At 38.9% G+C, this 19025-nt stretch overlaps 1 protein-coding gene across 3 annotated transcripts in view; it reads left to right on the top strand.

Moving 5' to 3' along the window:
* LOC149191461 (uncharacterized) overlaps window positions 1-19025 on the top strand; it is a 311627-nt gene that overhangs the window by 137290 nt on the left and 155312 nt on the right. For all 3 annotated transcript variants that reach the window (XM_089406243.1, XM_089406242.1, XM_089406241.1), the window contains one exon: window positions 1904-1975. In XM_089406243.1, coding sequence (XP_089262369.1) covers window positions 1904-1975 — 72 coding nt within the window. The remainder of the gene's footprint in view (window positions 1-1903; window positions 1976-19025) is intronic.

Raw genomic sequence — 19025 nt, forward strand, 5'->3', positions numbered from 1 at the left:
ACTCCGACTTTGGGGTTATAGCTTGGAAGAAAAAACTCAATTAATTATTAAGTGCTAAAAAGTACCAATAATTAACCAAGTAAAAAAAACTTCCCAGAGTAAACTCACTTGATGACAATGTCCCAAGTTACCTAGGCCTGTTACATGACTCGATTCATCACACTAGCATCACTTTACAACATCCCTGCAGGGCTTGCAGAATCTGAGTACAATATAGAAGAAAAATGAGAAGAAGAAGATAGAGCTTAGAAGCTTTGGTGATCTTTGAACTCTGATGGTACATGAATCCTCTGACATATCTTTGGGCATGGAGTCTTCAATTCCTCAAGTATACTTCAGTGGTGAATAGGTGGTAAGCAAAAACCATGGGTCAATTTATTTTTCCTAAAGTAACTTTCACCACCTTTATTTAATTATTATTTATTTTATTTTGGTGACCCCCTTATTTTTCTGTCAATAGCCCATGGGATCTAGATAGGCTATGACTCCAACCCTTTTATGCTTCTTTGTTCTTTTGCTATCTAGTTTCTCCATTTGTGTCGATCAATACACAAACATTACATATTAGATAAATATAACATATATAGTATATTAAATGTGTGTGTGTGTGTTATCCAAGCTACACTAAGTTCTAAGAATTGTTGTATTTGCATGAAGTAATGTATTTATATCGGTGCTTGTACCTATATCTATACAACTTAGCATTAGTATTTATTTGTGCTATACTCTAGCAATGATTTATCCATGGTGTGGTCCTCTTGGAAAAGCATTTATAGGGTGTTCCAAGTTGAATTTAACGTGGATTCTTATCTTTTATGCGTCCTATTGGTGGACCCATAGTTCTATTGGCATATTATAAGTGGGCTATCTCCTTTGTGGGCTTTCTATAGATGGCCCCCCTAACACCTATTTTTTAAGTTGGCTTATTTTTCTAATAAACAAATTTCTTCTTTTCTAAGATGTTAGGCTATTATTTAGTATGGTATAATTGTATAGACCCTAATTATGTTTTTATGGGAATCCTCTTATTCAAGGTCGTAGCATTATTTTGTTTTCTACCTAGAATTATTGACACATAAGGATGATGCCTGAAGGCTGATATACATTCCTCTGTCTCCATAAGATGATGATGGTGAATAAGCGCTTTCTAAATGTCACAGATTCACCACATAGGGTTGATTATTGGTATATCTTTCCTTAATTCCATTTTAAGAAATGCCATTATCAAATGCATTAGACATTCTTTTTGTTGATTTGAATGCTACTATCTTTCCTTTGTCCTTTTATTAAAAATATTGGTAAAAACATAGGTTGCTATTACCTTTTTTCCTTGGAAATAACTGCTCCAGAATCTCTCGAGCAGGGTTGGAGTTTGAAAACAGATTGAGATACACCCTTCAAACTTGACGGTTTTGATAGTTTTACGACACATATTAAACATTTTCATTAGCTTTTATGAAGAAAATGTGGATTTTTTTGTCATATTTTGACAGCCCAAATGCCTTGTGATGGTCAATTTGGCCATCAAATTCTAGCACTACTCCCAATCACTTCCCTTAGTTTCAAGGATGGTAGCTAGTGGAAAGCAGGCAGTGTAGAGTTAATGCACTTGATCCCATGGGAAATTGAGCCGGGGACTTGTACAGTGTGTTGGATTACCAGCAATGTCCTCGCAATAGTGGCACCCACTGATTGAGCTAGCCCTTGAGGCCAGGTAACTAACATTATCTTCATGTAGTGACTATTTGAGTCATGCTCAAATGAATTGGATTATAATTCAAGTCAGATTTAAGATGATTGAATGCTTGATGCCATTGAAAACTTTTTTTATGTGCTTAAGTTGAATTTGTTATGATATGTTGCTTGGGTTTGTTCTTTGATCAGTTCTTTCCCTTTTTTACAGGGTGACATATTGTTTCTACATATGAGTAAAGCACCAATTCGTGCAGGGGAAATTGTCGTGTTTCATGTTGAGGTATACATGTTTAATTCCCCTTCTTTTTTGTACATCTTGTTTCCTATCTTCAATATTGCCTGATTAGTAATTTTTACATGTGATGTACTAAGTTATACGGATTGAAAAAGTTCAAATTCCTTGATGATAACAGAGGTATACCCCCGTCTATTTCTACTTTTGGTACTGATTAGTGACTCTCATATCTTATCCTCCTCTTTAATAGTGATGCATTTATTTTTTGTCCTCTTTATGGTTTATCTTTTGGGTTTACCTCCTTGTATTCTCTATTTCTGTTTGTATTTCTTTCCTTCCACATATAACGGTTACTTGGCATTCCCACATTGCCATTGTCACTTCTTGTACTCTCTAGTCCCATTGACCTATTTTGGTGTTCTGTGGCCATTAATAAAGTTTCTTCCTTTCTTGAGTAGAACATTGGAGTATTGAGTTTAATGATTCACTTACATTGCATTATGGCTGCTTTGTTATGCTATATCAATTTTGTGGAATTATCTTCTACTGATCTCAAAAGATTTAAAATTTATCTGTAAGAAATGAAAGCAAAACTAAAAGACACAGCTTCAAGCATCTGAATTAGGAACTATTTCGACACTACAAAAGTGGGGTTCTAATGAAATCAATGCCATAAGTTCCTGATGAGGCTTCTATATGGAGTTTGTATATAAGAAGACTAGATTTCTAACTTCAAAAACTATGCGTATTACAACTCGTAAAAATCACCATTGTTTGTAGGCTCGTAGAGTCCATGCTCAGCTAGGACTGGTTAGGTAGTGTGTTAAAATTGGCAACTAGGGCCAAACTCCATGTGGGTCACCTCATTTATGGCAGCTAATATTTTTCCTAGATTCCTTTTGTCGAGAGGTGTAGGATTGATCTAAAGATCATCCGATTCTGACAAGTATTTATGGAGATATGAATTTATTTGTATTTACTTGACAAATTGTCAAGGTCGGCCAACAGTTAAATGTGTGGCACACATGCCCAGTGAATCATATAAATACAAGAGAGGTTGATTCATTTTCTCATCATCTCATCATCTCATCTCCACATCTCTTCTCTCTCCTAGTCTCTTGGGTATGCATAGGAGGAAGAAGACTCTCTCACGTGGGAAGAAGAAAGAGGACGCAATTAGGGCAGCAAGCTGTGACGTGGAAGAAGGAGGACGCAGGAAGGTACAACAACACATTTTGGGTGCTAGAGGACTGCGTTGACCAGCGTATAGGTTCCCTTGACTGCAGATTTGCGTGGGGAGTCTCTCTCTTGCTAGCCGCAATTCAGATCAGCCTTGTTGATCTCTGCTTGACCACTGTTTTGGGGCAGCGTTGACTGGTTAGGGCTGACATATTGACTGCTGTTTTTACCATGTTTTGAGGACTTTTTTGGGTTGCTACTTATTGCTATTGAAGATCGAATTCTTCAATTTGACTAGAAGTCAATCCAAGGCTGTTTGACCAAGTTTGACTTTGCTGATCTAGGGTTTGCTACTGTTGATATAAAATTATAGAATTCTGATTTGTACTATTTCTTTCTGCTGAATTATTGAAGATAAAAGAAGATTTGATCAAAGGGTTTCCTTGCATTGGGGTTTGTCCCTAGCTAGCCGCCACATCTTGTGTCTTTTGTCTTGGCTTGTTTTCTGTCGATCGTTTAATGTTCTATTTGCATTTTACTTAATGTATATATGATTGCTAATATGTGGCTAATAAGAAGAAAATAAGTAAATTGCTCTAAGCATAGAACATACCATAATTTAACATGGTGTTGGGGCTGAGGTGAAGACAAAGCCCAAGCAAGAGCAAGAGCAAGAGCAATCACCGAAGGCTATTGAAGAAATCTTAAAGAAGTCATGGGGTCCTCAGCACACTTCCCCGCTGAAGACAAACTCCGTGAGAAGTTTGACTATCACAGATGGAAGATGTCTCTTGATATAACATTGGAAGAGCAGGAAGTGTTGGACCATGTGAGAGGCAATATTGTTGCGCCTCCATCAAATGCATCTGCTGCTGCTAGAAGCAAGTGGACCAAGGGAGAAGTCAAAGCAAGGAAGATCATCTAGGACTCTATCGACAAGTGCTTGGTGGCCTATGTTTCCGAGCTGACCACCTCCAAGGAAATCTACGATAGACTGGTGAGTTTATTTAAAGTTAATGATGCAAATCAACTTGTGTTCCTTAGAAATAAGTTGAAGGAAATTAAGAAGGGCAAAGATGAGAGTATGCAAGCATATTTCCTAAGGATCACTGAGATCAAGAATGATTTCCTATCTATTGGGGAAGTAGTTCTTGACAGGAAAATGACACTCACAACTCTTGGAGGACTGCCACCTGAATGGTATATATTTAGGACTACTCTTCTCAACAATAATGTAATTCTTGGATTTGAAGAATTGATGGCAAGATGCATTCAAGAAAAAACAAGGATGGAAGAGCAAGAAATGCCTGCACTTAAAGGCCATCTCTCTGCCTTTTCTTCTCATGCTAAAAGAAGAAACAATTCTGGGGCTAAATCCAAAGGAAAGGCTGGACCAAAAGGTGGAAGAAAAGGTCGATGTTACAATTGCAACAAAATGGGCCACTATGTGAGGGAGTGCCCTGATAAAAGGGACTCACACCATGACGATGATCAAAATCACTCTCAAGGCAATGAAAGGAATGGCAGGTCCAATGGCAGAGGTAAAAGAAATCCCAGAAATCAAGGAAGAGGACAACCCTTCAAGAAGGCAAGAAACTCCAAGTATGAATCTTATCTACCAGCGGCCCTCTCTACTACTGCTCCCCCGGACTCGCTGGGAAATTGGCTTATTGATAGTGGTGCCTCAAGGCACTTCATTGGTTACAAAGAAGCTCTCTCTAATCTGATAGAGAAGGAGACCAACCTGGAAATTGTTCTTGGGGACAACTCAAAATATCCCATGAAAGGCGTAGGGAATGTCACTCTTCAATTGAATCAGGGAAATACAATTCATTTACAAGAAGTATTATATGTACCTGATCTCAAAAAGAACCTGGTGTCCATTTTGGCAATGGAAGACAAAGGCTACAAGGTGGCCTTCATCGATGGCAAGGTACGTGTATGGAAAAAGAACTTTAAAGATGCTTTCACTCTTGGGTTTCGAGTTGATTCATTATATCAGGTCGGAGGAAGTCCGCTGGGTGTCATGTCTTGTGACACATCTATTCAGTCCGAACTATGGCATCATAGGTTTGCTCACCTTCATTATAAAGCTCTACCCGATGTGAGAAAAATGGTGACCGGGATGCTTGAGTTCAGATTAGATCAAGAAGGTGTATGACCAGGATGTGCCGAAGGAAAGTTCAAAAGGGGACCATTCCCCTCAAGCCAAAGCAAAACCTCCGATATATTGCAGTTGGTTCACTCAGACATATCCGGTATGATGCCTGTGAACTCCTTGGGAGGATATTTATATTACTTCACTTTTACAGATGATTATTCTCGCAAGACTTGGATATACTTCTTGAAAAAGAAGGATGAAGTGTTCTCCTGGTTTCGTCACTTCAAAGCCTTGATCGAGAATCAAACCGAAAAGAAGATCAAGATCTTAAGGACTGATAATGGGACTAAGTATGAATCCAATGAGTTTCATAACTTTTGCAAAGAGGCTGGCATTAAGAGGGAGACTACTACACCATATACTCCTGAGTAGAATGGTGTGGCGGAAAGGAAGAATCGTACGATTGTGGAAGTTGTTCGTGCTATGCTCCATGATCAAAGACTTTCGAAGTTTCTATGGGCCGAAGCTGCAAATACCGCCGTATATGTACAAAACCAATGCCCTCATCAAGCATTGGGTTCCAAGACTCCCGAAGAGATGTTCACTGGTAAGAAACCTGACGTATCTCATTTTAGAATTTTTGGAAGTCCTGTATATTTTCATGTGGCGAAGGAGAAAAGGAATAAATTAGGTGCATCTGGAAAGAAAGGAATCTTCGTGGGCTATAGAGAAAATACTAAGGGCTATAGAATCTATGTGGCTGGTCAAAGGGAAGTCGAGATTAGCCATGATGTCACCTTTGACGAAGATATGGCTCTTAGCAAAGTTGACAATCTTCCTACTCTAAGGGGATCTAAAGAAGCTGACACCAGGGAACCGAAGGAAAAGGAAGATGAGATGATGCCCGATGTGGAAGAACCTATGGATCCTATTGATCCCCCTCCGCAAGAGCCCTCCTCTTCTAGGAAGAGGCCTTCATGGCTTAGGGGGACACTTGATGATGTTGAAGGGCACGTTGCACCCAGGGGAACCTTCCGGGAAAGTAAGAAGCCGACCAGGTATCAGGGATACTTGACCATCATGAGCACGATCATCCAAAATGAGCCTTCGTCATTCGCAGAAGCTGTCAAGCATCAAGTATGGAAGGATGCTATGACTGAGGAATATGAGTCCATCATGAAAAACGATGTCTGGGATGTGGTCCCCAGACCCCAGGACAAAGCAGTTGTCACTTCGAAATGGCTTTACAAGATAAAGCATGCAGTTGATGGAAGTGTGGAAAAGTATAAGGCTCGTTTTGTCGCTCGTGGCTTCTCTCAGAAGGAAGGTATAGACTATGACAAGATATTTGCACCTGTTGCCCGATATACCACCATCCGCTCGATCATAGCCCTTGCTGCTTCGCAAGGATGGAACCTACATCAGATGGATGTCAAGACTGCGTTCTTGCATGGTTTGATCAAAGAGGAGGTCTATGTGGAGCAACCCGAAGGATTTGAGATTCATGATCGAGAATCTCATGTGTGCAGGTTGAAGAAGGCCCTCTATGGGCTGAAGCAAGCACCCCGAGCGTGGTATGAGAGGATCGATAGCTACTTGATGAAGCTGGGATTCACTAGGAGTGAAGCCGACCCTAACCTTTACTTTAAGGTTGAAGATGACAATCCTCTCATACTGGTGCTGTACGTTGACGACCTCTTTCTAACAGGGGCAGACCCTCTCATTCACAAATGTAAGAGGGAGTTGGCTTTTGAGTTTGAGATGAAGGACCTAGGATTGATTCACTATTTCCTAGGACTAGAAGTCTAGCAAAAGCCAGGGGAGATTTTCCTATCTGAAGGAAAATATGTGGTGAAGATATTGGAGAGATTTGGTATGGTGGACTGCAAGCCCGTAACTACCCCAATGGAGATTGACTTCAAGAAGTTAAGCGATAGTGCTGCTGGACCTGTTTTACGAAATGCTACCTAGCGTCGTCAACTCGTCAGAGCATTGATGTTCTTGGTGAACTCCCGTCCGGATATATGCTTTGTAGTCAACATGTTGGTTCAACATATGGTTGAGCCTCACCACACACATTGGATTGGTGCTAAGAATATGTTGAGATATCTTCATGGCACAATCACTCATGGGTTGAGATACATTGCCAGAGATGTGAGACTACTTGGATATACCGATGCTGATTGGGCAGGCAGTGTGGTGGACCGAAAGAGCACTTCCGGGTGCTGTTTCTCTTTGGGATCTGCCTCGATATCCTGGATGAGCAGGAAGCAAAAGTCGGTGGCTTTGAGCACCGCCGAGGCAGAGTACATTGCTGCTAGTATGGCCTCTTGTGAGGCGGTCTGGTTGTGAAAGCTCTTCAGTGAGCTGTTTGGATTTACATTGGATACCATCGTGATCCTGTGTGACAACCAGAGCGAGATTCGTTTATCAGAGAATCCCGTATTTCATGATCGCTCCAAGCATATCGATATCAGGTACCACTATATTCAAGATATGGTGCAGCGGGGAGCAATAAGGCTCCAACATATCGGTACAGATGAATAGGTCGCCGACATTTTGACGAAGCCCCTGGGAAAGGTCAAATTCTTGACTTTCCGAGAACAACTTGGTGTTGTTCAGAGACCCTCTTATGAGGGTCAAGTATGATGTATTGAGCTCTGGGAGCTCCAGGGGGGCGCGGGGTACTTCTTGGAGCGACATGCGACCATAGGGCGACTCACCATCCCCTGGTGGTGCACTACGTACAGGGTGAAAGGTTCAACCTTCCCCTGTGACACCCCGTGGCAACTGTAGGACAGGATGATTAGTTCTCTTGTGGGCCAGGATGATTAGTTCTCCGTGGCGACTGTAGGATAGGATGATTAGTTCTCCTGTGGGCTAGGATAATTAGTTCTTCGTGGCGACTGTAGGACAGGATGATTAGTTCTCCTGTGGGCCAGATGATTAGTTCTTCGTGGCGACTGTGGAACAGGATGATTAGTTCTCCTGTGGGCCAGGATGATTAGTTCTCCTGTGGCGACTATTGGACAGGATGATTCGTTCTCCTGTGGACAGGATGATTAGTTCTCCTATCGAGGCATCCTACCCATGCAGTCTGGGACTCATGGGAAGTACCTCTCATCTGATCAATGAGTAGGGAAATGGGGTTAGGGACCATTAGTAGTACTATCGATGGACGCATCATTGTATCTACCGTACTCCCTATGCTAGGATGACCTCCATTGATCTGGGATCAGTGAGAGTGGTATGACACACTCTGAGACTGACTTCGGGTTAGTGGAGGATGGTATGATACATCCTCAATCATTTCTTCTTCTTCATAGTTCGAGCAGAGCAAAGCAGGGCCAAGCTGTGCAGGGCAGTGCATTTGATGGCTGGGATAGTAGCGACAGTCAGACGGATTGCAGATGGAGTTCTCCCTAGCTGAGAGGGAGTGTTAAAATTGGCAACTAGGGCCAAACTCCATGTGGGTCACCTCATTTATGGCAATTGATATTTTTCCTAGATTCCTCTTGTTGAGAGGTGTAGGATTGATCTAAAGATCATCCGATTCCGACAAGTATTTATGGAGATATGAATTTATTTGTATTTACTTGACAAATTGTCATGGTCGGCCAACAGTTAAATGTGTGGCACACATGCCCAGTGAATCATATAAATACAAGAGAGGTTGATTCATTTTCTCATCATCTCATCTCCACATCTCTTCTCTGTCCTAGTCTCTTGGGTATGCATAGGAGGAAGAAGACTCTCTCACATGGGAAGAAGAAAGAGGACGCAGTTAGGGCAACAAGCTGTGACATGGAAGGAGGACGCAGGAAGGTACAACAACACGTTTTGGGTGCTAGAGGACTGCGTTGACCAGCGTATAGGCTCCCTTGACTGCGGATTTGTGTGGGGAGTCTCTCTCTTGCTAGCTGCAATTCAGATCAGCCTTGTTGACCTCTGTTTGACCACTGTTTTGGGGCAGCGTTGACTGGTTAGGGCTGACTGCAGGAGCTGATATATTGACTGCTGTTTTGACCATGTTTTGAGGACTGTTTTGGGCTGCTACTTATTGCTGTTGAAGACTGAGTTCTTCAATTTGACTAGAAGTCAATCCAGGGTTGTTTGACCAAGTTTGACTTTGCTGATCTAGTGTTTGTTGCTGCTGATATAAAATTACAGAGTTATGATTTTGTACTATTTCTCTCTGCTGAACTATTGAAGATAAAAGAAGATTTGATCAAAGGGTTTCCCTGCATTGGGTTTTGTCCCTGGCTAGCCGCCACATCTTGTGTCTCTTATCTTGGCTTGTTTTTTGTCGATTGTTTAATGTTCTATCTGCACTTTACTTAATGTATATATGATTGCTAATCTGTGGCTAATAAGAAGAAAAGAAGTAAATTGCTCTAAGCATAGAACATACCATAATTTAACATAGTGTTACCAATTGATTTGTCATGCTGGATATGCAAGATATTTCTTAGGACAAATCAAGGCAACTCATAAGACAAACCACTATCACCTTGGTTTGTCTTCCTGCTCTTTAGGGTGAATCTAATCAATGGTAGAGGGGCTTCCTTGCACAAGACTTCTACACTCTGAATTAGGGGTATCTGTCTTAGCAAGGATGGCTAATTCTTATGATAAAAGGAAATGAGGGAAACAAATCTTAAAGCATGTGGACAGTGACTCTTTGGGAGTGGGTTCTTCCTTATTTTTTGTAAGAAACCTTTCCTCAAAGTGTCTTTGGCTGGAAATTGTCAGTGTAATGTCCCAAACTAGGAAAAATAGTGATATACAAAGCAAATAACAAATGCAACACCAGAAATTTGAATCATTCAACAAACATCTGTGTAAACTCCAGAAATAAGAACCAGCTGAGCCATTTTTTTAATCAATTGGGGCAAATGTACAATAGTGTGGAAGGAGTGCACCTGGGCTTGCCTGAAAAAGCCCAGTTGACAAAATAACAAGCCCAAGTGCCAGAATCAGTTGCTCCAATGATGCCTTGCGCTGCCCCAAAAATCTGCACTATTTGCTGGAAATCCCATCTCTGGTGCTCAGAAAATTATGTAAAATTAATCTCAAACTCCAAACCAAAAACCCACCAAAACCCCGAAAGGGTTTGGCTTGGTTTTGACCCTAGAAATTCGGCCTCCCAAGATCTGCGTCCTCCTCCAAGTGCTGTAAGGTATGGCCTACTTGTAACTCCTAAATAAGTCCTCCCAAGCACCCAAAAATGGCTGAGATAGTCCTTCCTAAACCTTCCCTTATCTCTCCCAGCAATAACGCGCTCCACATATTGACCCACGAATTCCCATGTGTGCCTAGTGAGTACTTGCACTGGCCCTGAGTGCCGGTACTCACATTGTTCCCAAACAGAAATCTCCAGCTCCTAAAATCTTCTCAAAGGCTAGTATTCCCCTGTACTTCCTTCACCAAAACACCTCTGACTAGTGCTTCCCAGAAAGCCACTGAATTATCTACTGCGTCCTCCTGGAGTACGCACTCGTTGAATGATGGCTGAGTTGGGGGCTCTGAATATCCACTTGCAATCTCCCAGAATGATAAAAGGAGACCTCACTAGGGTGGCACTCGAAGTCCACCGAAGAGAGGGTGAGTTCTCCGCTTGGAGAGCTCGTGCTAAACAACGAGTGACCCGGCTAAGCAGCTCGAGCAACTAAGGTTGAGTTCAATATCTCAAAAGATGCCTTTGTGAAGATGAGCTCCTCCTATTTATAATTTCATGGGCCTTCCTTCCCATGTGGGCCCCTTCTCCTTGCCATTCGACTTCCCTCCAAGGCTATTCGAACTCTTCACTTGGCCAAGTGCATTTTTCCCATGTGGGTGGCCCCCACATTCCACTAACAAAGTAATTCGGCCTCCTTTTCTTCCCTAAGTCCCTATGTCAAAATTGAGTGGGTTCCCTGGTCTCCAAAATTATCCAAAATTGTAGGAAATTAAACCTGTAAAAAAATAATTTAGGAAGGGACATTACAGTCAGATACAAACATGTATTCGGTCTTTACTTGTTCATTTCCTAGGTTTCAAGCACTTTAAGTGAGGACAATGATGCCAAATTTAATAGTGGAATTTCAGAGTCATGGATGCACTGTTATAATACATATTACTGATTACTACAAAACAGATTCAATAGAAATTCAGCCAATCAATAAATAGTCATCATGATCCTTGTTCAAATCAGTTTAGCTGTAAGCCTTAGTTCCTCTTGATATTGACTGAAATTTTCATGGATATGCAAACATAAATAATCGGTTCATTGTGAACTCTCTCTTTACCACAATGAAATATATTACTGCTGGTAACAAGCATACAATATTAGTGCTAGGTTCTAAGATTGCTTTGGAACCAAAAATGGTCATTCCCTGATTGCACAAAATAGAGTTTCCCCACACACTGTAACATTAAGACCAACATTCAAAGCTTAAAATGAAGGATGTTATCTAAACATAAAAAATTTCATTGATACAGTTTGTCAAGCATATACCATGCACCCTTATGCTACACTAGCTACACAAAATTTTATCGTTTGTAGCCTCAGGATAGTCCTGTTACCGCTCAAACTAGCAGGGGTCCTAGGAGGGGTTCATATAGAGCAATTATTAGGTCAAGTAGCAACAATAGAGCAATAACCCACTGTCACCTCAGCTAAAGCTCCTTGCTCTTTACGAACTTTAATCGATGGGAGGAGTCCCGATATTAGAGGAATCACTAAGATTAATGTATCAATGGTGTAGAGGTAGTGATTTCGATAGCCTATTGAAAGGAGAGTCTCTAGTGATGGGGTTTACTTGCTTAAGAAGCAAGGAGAATGGCTCTCCAAGAAGGACTAGAGGGAGACCTAGACCTAGTTTGAGGAGTATTTCTTGATGTAAAGTCCCCTAAACGTAAGAATCCTAGGAGATTAAGGTTCTCTAAGCAATCCTTGTGGAATTGGAGTGACAAGTTGCGGGACCACAAAGAAACCCTAGTGGACCCAAACGAGGTCAAGGGTTTGGGGGGTGAAACTTCAAACAAAGGGCCTTGCCCAAGTGAGGGATAAGAAAAGGATCAAAGGAATTGGATTTGGCTTGAGACTTTGATGCAATGATCCTTAATGAAGCCATTAGCCAAAGGAAAACTAGGGAGAATGGTTCTTGAGCTAGGATTTGACAAAACTTGAGATTCCACCATTCAAATAGCTTCAAAATTGGAGGAACTCTCAAGGACACACCAACGTAGTTCTTGACCCAATTTCACCAATTTTTGATGGCTACAATTGATTTCATGTGATGCCCTAGGGGACCCTAGGGTTAGGGCTTAGAAAAAGGAAGATGGGAGGTGAAAAATATTTTCGTTTTGGTGATCATTGAGGACTAGACCAATGCCTGGCCTATTGGGAGAATGGAGTCAATGAGATTTCAATGTTTAGAATTTCTTTTACCCAATCAAGGAATTCTCCAACAACTTTGCAACAATTAGATTTTTTGGAAAATTTACAGTTCTTCGATGCTGCAATTGATGACTTATTAAGGAAATTCTGAAGATCATATACCCCTAGGACATTCATTCACTATACCAAACATGAAACATATGAAAAACCCTCACAAAAGCAAGATTCAACAAATTCACATTTCCATTAGGGCAACAACTCCATCTTCACGAGTTTCATACATTATACATTTGACATAAATAAAGAAATAGATCATGAACAAGGCACTCACAAGTATAGCGAAATCATCCAATTATCAAGAGAGACAAAAATCGAAGCTCCAAGATCAAGACAAGAATTTCTAAACATCAAATGTTAGGATATTGCGACACATAGGAAATAATTAAGTATAACTTGGTCTAGTGTATAGTTAGGTAAAGTGTGTTTCTTTAGTATGTACTTTTTGTAACTTACAATCCGACGGTCACGATATGTTCTAGACATGAAGTGATCCGACGGTTCATTCTCTCCTTGGTATTACCGATACTTGATCCGTGGCTTAACACTCGATTGGTCCATGATCTCTATTTAAAGAGCATGGAGGGTCATTTGTCCGGTGACCGTTTATGAGAGAAGCTTATGTAAATTTTCTTTCTTTTTATTAATAATATTGCCTAAAGTGGCCGTGTTGGCTCAGGCCGTGGATTGTTTCCCTCTTTGAGGGTTTTAACCACGTCAAGAATACTGGTGTACTGATTTGTGATCTATTTGTGAGCGGTGTTGTTTGGTATTCAATCTAAGGAACTTACCTTGTAAATTCCTACATGGTATCAGAGCCATTCGAGGGCCGCATCTGTTGGTGATCCAAATCTGAAGCCGGTATAAATGCATCGACTGTCGTTTCCTATATCTACTGTTTCTAACGGCTTTCAGGCCGAGAGGACTGTTCTATTGTGTTAGGAGCATCTGTTCCAGCGAGGAACCCCTTTTGTTTCATGTGAAAAGGTTTCCAGTAGCCCTAGTTACGTAATTTTTAAGATCTGGAGGTATATAGTATTTATTTATAGTTATAGTTGTTTATCTCTCTGTTTATTTCAGTTTATAGTCATATATAATTTTTTTTTTTTATTACCGGATTTATGCCTTTCATTTTTGCGTATGCTCTTTGCCCCGCGAATCTGTGCACTCTGGGCAAACTAGAAACATAAAGGATTTTTTTCATGCGTATGCTCTTTTCCGACGCGCGTGTGATCTCAAAAAATCAGAAACATTGAGGAAAATATCTAGTTTCTGGGGGACTAACCCCAAATCTAATTTTAAGCCATAAGGCTTGGATACTTTTGCTTTTTTGTTTGGTTTGTGTGGTTGTTTTTTTTGTTTTGTAGGCAAAAATGGGTTTTTCGAGCAAGTGCGCACCCCAAAGTTTCAATGACCAAAAAAAAAAATCCCTTCCTCTTTTCCAACAATTACTAAATCTTTTAACTAGCTCACTTGGTCTAAAGTTACTTTATGAGAATAGAGGTCTTGGGTTCAATGAAGCGAACAAAGTTCATTCTTCTTGTTAACTACTCCAAAAGACTTGGAATATGAAGATATCCATTGAGGATACAAATATTATATATTAAATGTATGAATATGAATGATGATACAAATGTGAGGGGCATGCTTTTATACTAGGCAATGCCTCTTCATGGAGAGTCATGTCTCATTTAGACATGGCTTTTCAACCTAATTACTAATTATCTAGTCATGATTATTATCATTTACGTTATTTCCTATATATTTTATTCATAACATTGCCTTCCTCCTCAAAAAGCTTTGTCCTCAAAGCTTACTGATGAAAGGCCTGATCTCTTTTTCCTGTTTCGGATGTCTTCTTGTCTCAGAATTGTCATCTTCGTCGAAGCAAGACGATATGATCCTCTAAGTGATAAACAAAACTGTCGCACTGAGAATGGATCTGACCATCCTAAATTAATCTTCTGTGGAATCTTGCGGTGACTGGAAACTTGTGATGAATTGTTATCACATGAATGGATTGCACTGACATTAGTATTCTTCGGGACATCAATTTGTTGTTTCTGTTCTAAATACGCGGCTTGATTGAGTTGTCTACTCTCATGATTTGAATGTCGATAAGGAATTCTGGTGATTTGATTTTCTTTTATCTTGTTTGTGTCGTTTTCTTGATTTATTTGAAGCACCTGATTTCCTTTAGTTATAGAGGTTGAATGGTTAATTCTTGGATCTTCACTTGAATCTTTTGTTGTTGGTACTGCAACTTCTAAGTACATTTTTACTTCATCTAGTTTTTCCTCTTCTTGAGTTGTGATTGGATCGGTATTAGTTTCTATATCTTCAACTGGAGATGTTATGACTGGCGACTTCGATGCTTCCTCTTGAATACCATGTTCTAACTTGTCTTTTAATGACTTCTTGTCCTTCTTAAGCTTCTTAATTTGCGTTAATAATTTTTCACTATGGTCTTTAAGTTGAGAAACTTCCTCATTCTTGTCAGCGGTGATTTTGTCAACTTCCTTTTGCATATTTTGTATCGCTTTTTTACTTTCTTGAAGAATTACTTTTGAGATTTCTTGTATGTCTTCTGGCATCACTGAATCTGGCTTCAAAGTAACATCTTGTAGCGTTATTTTTTTCTTTTTGTGGGAAAATGTCAATTTTTTTTTTTTGTATTTAGAATAAAGGACCCTAGAGTTTCCATCCAGGGTGAGCCCAAAACAATGTCACTATCGTCAAAAAATAAGGTTTTCACGGTGAATTGTGAGGTAAAAGTATAATCTCCAATACTTAGGTGTAGATTGCTTATGTCGTATTGTTTGTCACCTGTGTCAACAAAATTCGTTTCAACTATATTTGATTCAGGAATCACTAATTGGTTAGCACATTTAGGACTAACATAATTACTTCTTTCAGTAGGACTGATAGAGATTATGATATCTCTTCCTGCGAGTGATCCTTTGATTTTAAATAGTGTATCAACACATTTACTAAAGGTTTTAGGAAATCTGCCCTCTTTCATTTCTGAATTACACTCAATTTCTTTATCGTCAATGATTGACTCCATTTTTACTTTGTTAAGATGAACTTAGGGTTTGATAATATATTTTCCCTTCTCTCTCTTTTTTTTTAATAATAATTTTTTAAATAATATATATATATATATATATATATATATATATATTCAAATTAACTATATAATTATAACATTTAATAATTCTGAAACTTTATAATTATAAATTATATAATATAATGTATAATAATTAACACAATGTAATGTAATGGTGGCTTATATAACCTATGCATAAAATAAAAAGGCACGAGATAGGATGTGAATGGCGCGACGGTTTGGGGGTCAATCAAAACGGTGGATGACGGAGTCAACAAAATGACAGATGGGTGGACTGAGCTCGGGGTACGCGGAGGTGTTGATAGATGAACAATTTGCAGATTAGCGAAAAAGGGCATCAGGGCAGTTAGAACCGAGCGAAATTTTTAGTGGGTGTCGGAAGGAAGTATGGTATGGTGGCTATGCAACAAAATCGACGGATTACATTGTGTTTGCAGTAGCCAATCCACAGTGGAGAAATGGTCAGTTGGCTATGTTGCTTGTTGCATGTGGTTTGCAGGCCAGGACCGGTGTGGAAGAAGCGGCTGCAGGTTGGTTTGATTGGAAGACAATGTACGATGGCTTGACAGGGGTGATGTAGCGGCTGCTTGCGGCGGTGCAGTTGGTCGAGCGACTTGAATTCAGAAGATGCAGCCGCTTAAAGGTAATTATATATCTATATATATTTTTTTTGAACTCTTTTTTTAACCTCTTTTTTATATATATATTTTTATGTTGATTTTTTTTTCTTTATCTATTTACTTTTTTAATATAAATCTCTTTTTTTTTTCGTTTTTCTTTTTAAAATTTAGTTTTTAATTTTTTTTTTTTTAGTATTTTTTTTATAAACCTTTTTTATTGTTTTTACTACTATTATTATTATTATTATTATTTTTTAATATTTCTTTTTTTATTTTACTTTTTATTTTTTTTCCAATATATATTGATTCTTTCTTTATTTCTTTCCTTTTTTTGTAAATGGCCAAAGGCTTAAATGGCAATATGGAGAAACTCCAAATTCTATTAGCGAAATGCCTCAACGGCAACAATGTTGATGAATTTTGACAGCGAAGGACCTGGATCGGAGAACGAGCTCTGTGCAACAATGAAGCGGCCAAAGGATTGACTGCTCTGATACCAAATGAAGCGAACAAAGTTCCTTCTTCAAATTAATTATTCCAAGTCTTCTGGACTAATTAATCTGAAGAAGGAACTTTGTTCGCTTCATTACCAAATGAAACGAACAAAGTTCGTTCTTCTTGTTAACTACTCCAGAAGACTTGGAATATGAAGATATCCAAGATACAAATATTATATATTAAATTTATGAATATGAATGATGATACGAATGAAAGTGAGGGCATGCTTATATACTAGGCAATGCTTCTTCATGGAGAGTCATGTCTCATTTAGACATGCCTCTTCAACCTAATCACTAATTAACTAGTCATTATTTATGATTATTATCATTTACATTATTTCCTATATATTTTATTTATAAAATTCAAGTCTTTCTTTTTGTTGAGTTACTTTTTCAAAAAACACATGTAACTTATGTTTTAAAGTTACTTTATGTAAAAGTGTTCTCACCCATTATAAAAAGTGAGTCACGTATAATTATAAAGTCACTTTATGTTTTATTTAAGTTACAATTTAGTGGATAATTCATAAAGTACCATTGTAAAAGTGACTCACTTATTTATAAAAGTGGGTCACATAAAGTAACATTTTTTAGAAAGGTGAGCTAATTAGATTAAGTTTGGAAAGGGGGTTATCATCAACTTCCCAACATTCATGTGGTTCGTTGACATCTCCAACAAATTTTCTTCAAAAAACCATAACTTCTTCATCCGTAAGCCGTTTTCAGAACCGTTTTTTTGAATCGGCCTAATTTTTCGAAATCTTTCCATTGGAACACTTAGTTTCAGCATATACAACTTCAGTTTATTTTAAAATGGAAAGTCCATGCCTAGTTATTCTTGATAGCACCAACTACTTCCAATGGCTATCCTACATGGTGGATTTACTTAGAAGTAAAGGTCTTTATAGAATAGCCTCAGGCTAAGAGTCTAAATTTCAAGATGAAGATAAGCTAACCAAATGGGAAAATAAGCAAGATCAAGCACGTGGGTTGATAGTGATGTCTATTTCTCCAGACTTTGATTCCATATTGCAGAAATTGATACCCGAGATTAAGCAATGAAAAAATTCAGTATTGTTTTTGGAATTAAAAATGAAATTAGAGTTCATCAACTCGAAAATGAGTTGCTTACTTTGGACCCCAATAATTTTTCTTCCATTGAATATTTTTTGTCCAAGTTCAAGACCCTTAGATTTCTCTTGGAAGGTGTTAAGGTTAAGAAGGAAGATGGTAGCCTTATCTACTCCATTCTTACTAAGTTAGGACAAACCTACTCTGTGTTTGTTTTTACCTTCCATTCTACTAGAGAAGCCGTTATTTCTCAAGGACAAGACTACAAGTCCCCCTCTTTAGATGCCTTTTGTGATTCTTTAATAAGAGAACAGGAATAACTGTTACATTTTGGTCTTCTTAATACTGGAAACTCTTCTAAGAAAGCCTTAGGAGCCCAGCAACAACCAAGTTCAAAGAATCCTAAGAAGCAACATCCTAAAAAGAATAGTCCTAAACCAAACAAGGGTCCTAAGCAATTTCAGTCTCAAAATGAAAAATCAACTAAACAAAATGATAATACAAATAAAAACAAAGGGAAGAAGACTGATAGACATTGCAACTTTTGTAATCGTGATGGCCACTTAGAATCCAAATGCTTTAAGAAGATGGAAGCCTTGGAAGTAGCAATGAAGAAGCACAACATCCATTTCGAGCACTCTTCAACTTCAACTTCATCTTTAGGAATAACACTTTCTGCATGTGGTTGTCAAACATCTCGGTCTGGTTATGCACTAAATGTATCTTCTTCTACTCATTCTCATGAGTGGATCATTGATTCTGGAGCTTCTTATCACATGGCCAAAAACAAAGCCATGTTTTCTTCTTTAAATGATTGTAACACCAAAAATATATATGTTGGTGATGATAGATCTCTTAGTGTTGTAGGGACTGGAACTATTCATCTAGACAATGGTCAATTTAATGATGTATTATGTGTTCCTACCTTATCTTGCAACCTTCTATTTGTATATCAGATAACTCATTCAGGTGAAGGTAAAACTGTTGAATTTTCACCTCATGATGTTGTAATTAAGGACCTAAGAGATCCTAGACAGATTTTAGCTACTGACATTG

This window comes from Pinus tabuliformis, chromosome 2_2 (assembly GCF_031772625.1).
Source record: "Pinus tabuliformis cultivar Carrire ecotype Pingquan chromosome 2_2, CPIR1, whole genome shotgun sequence".
NCBI lineage: Eukaryota > Viridiplantae > Streptophyta > Pinopsida > Pinales > Pinaceae > Pinus > Pinus tabuliformis.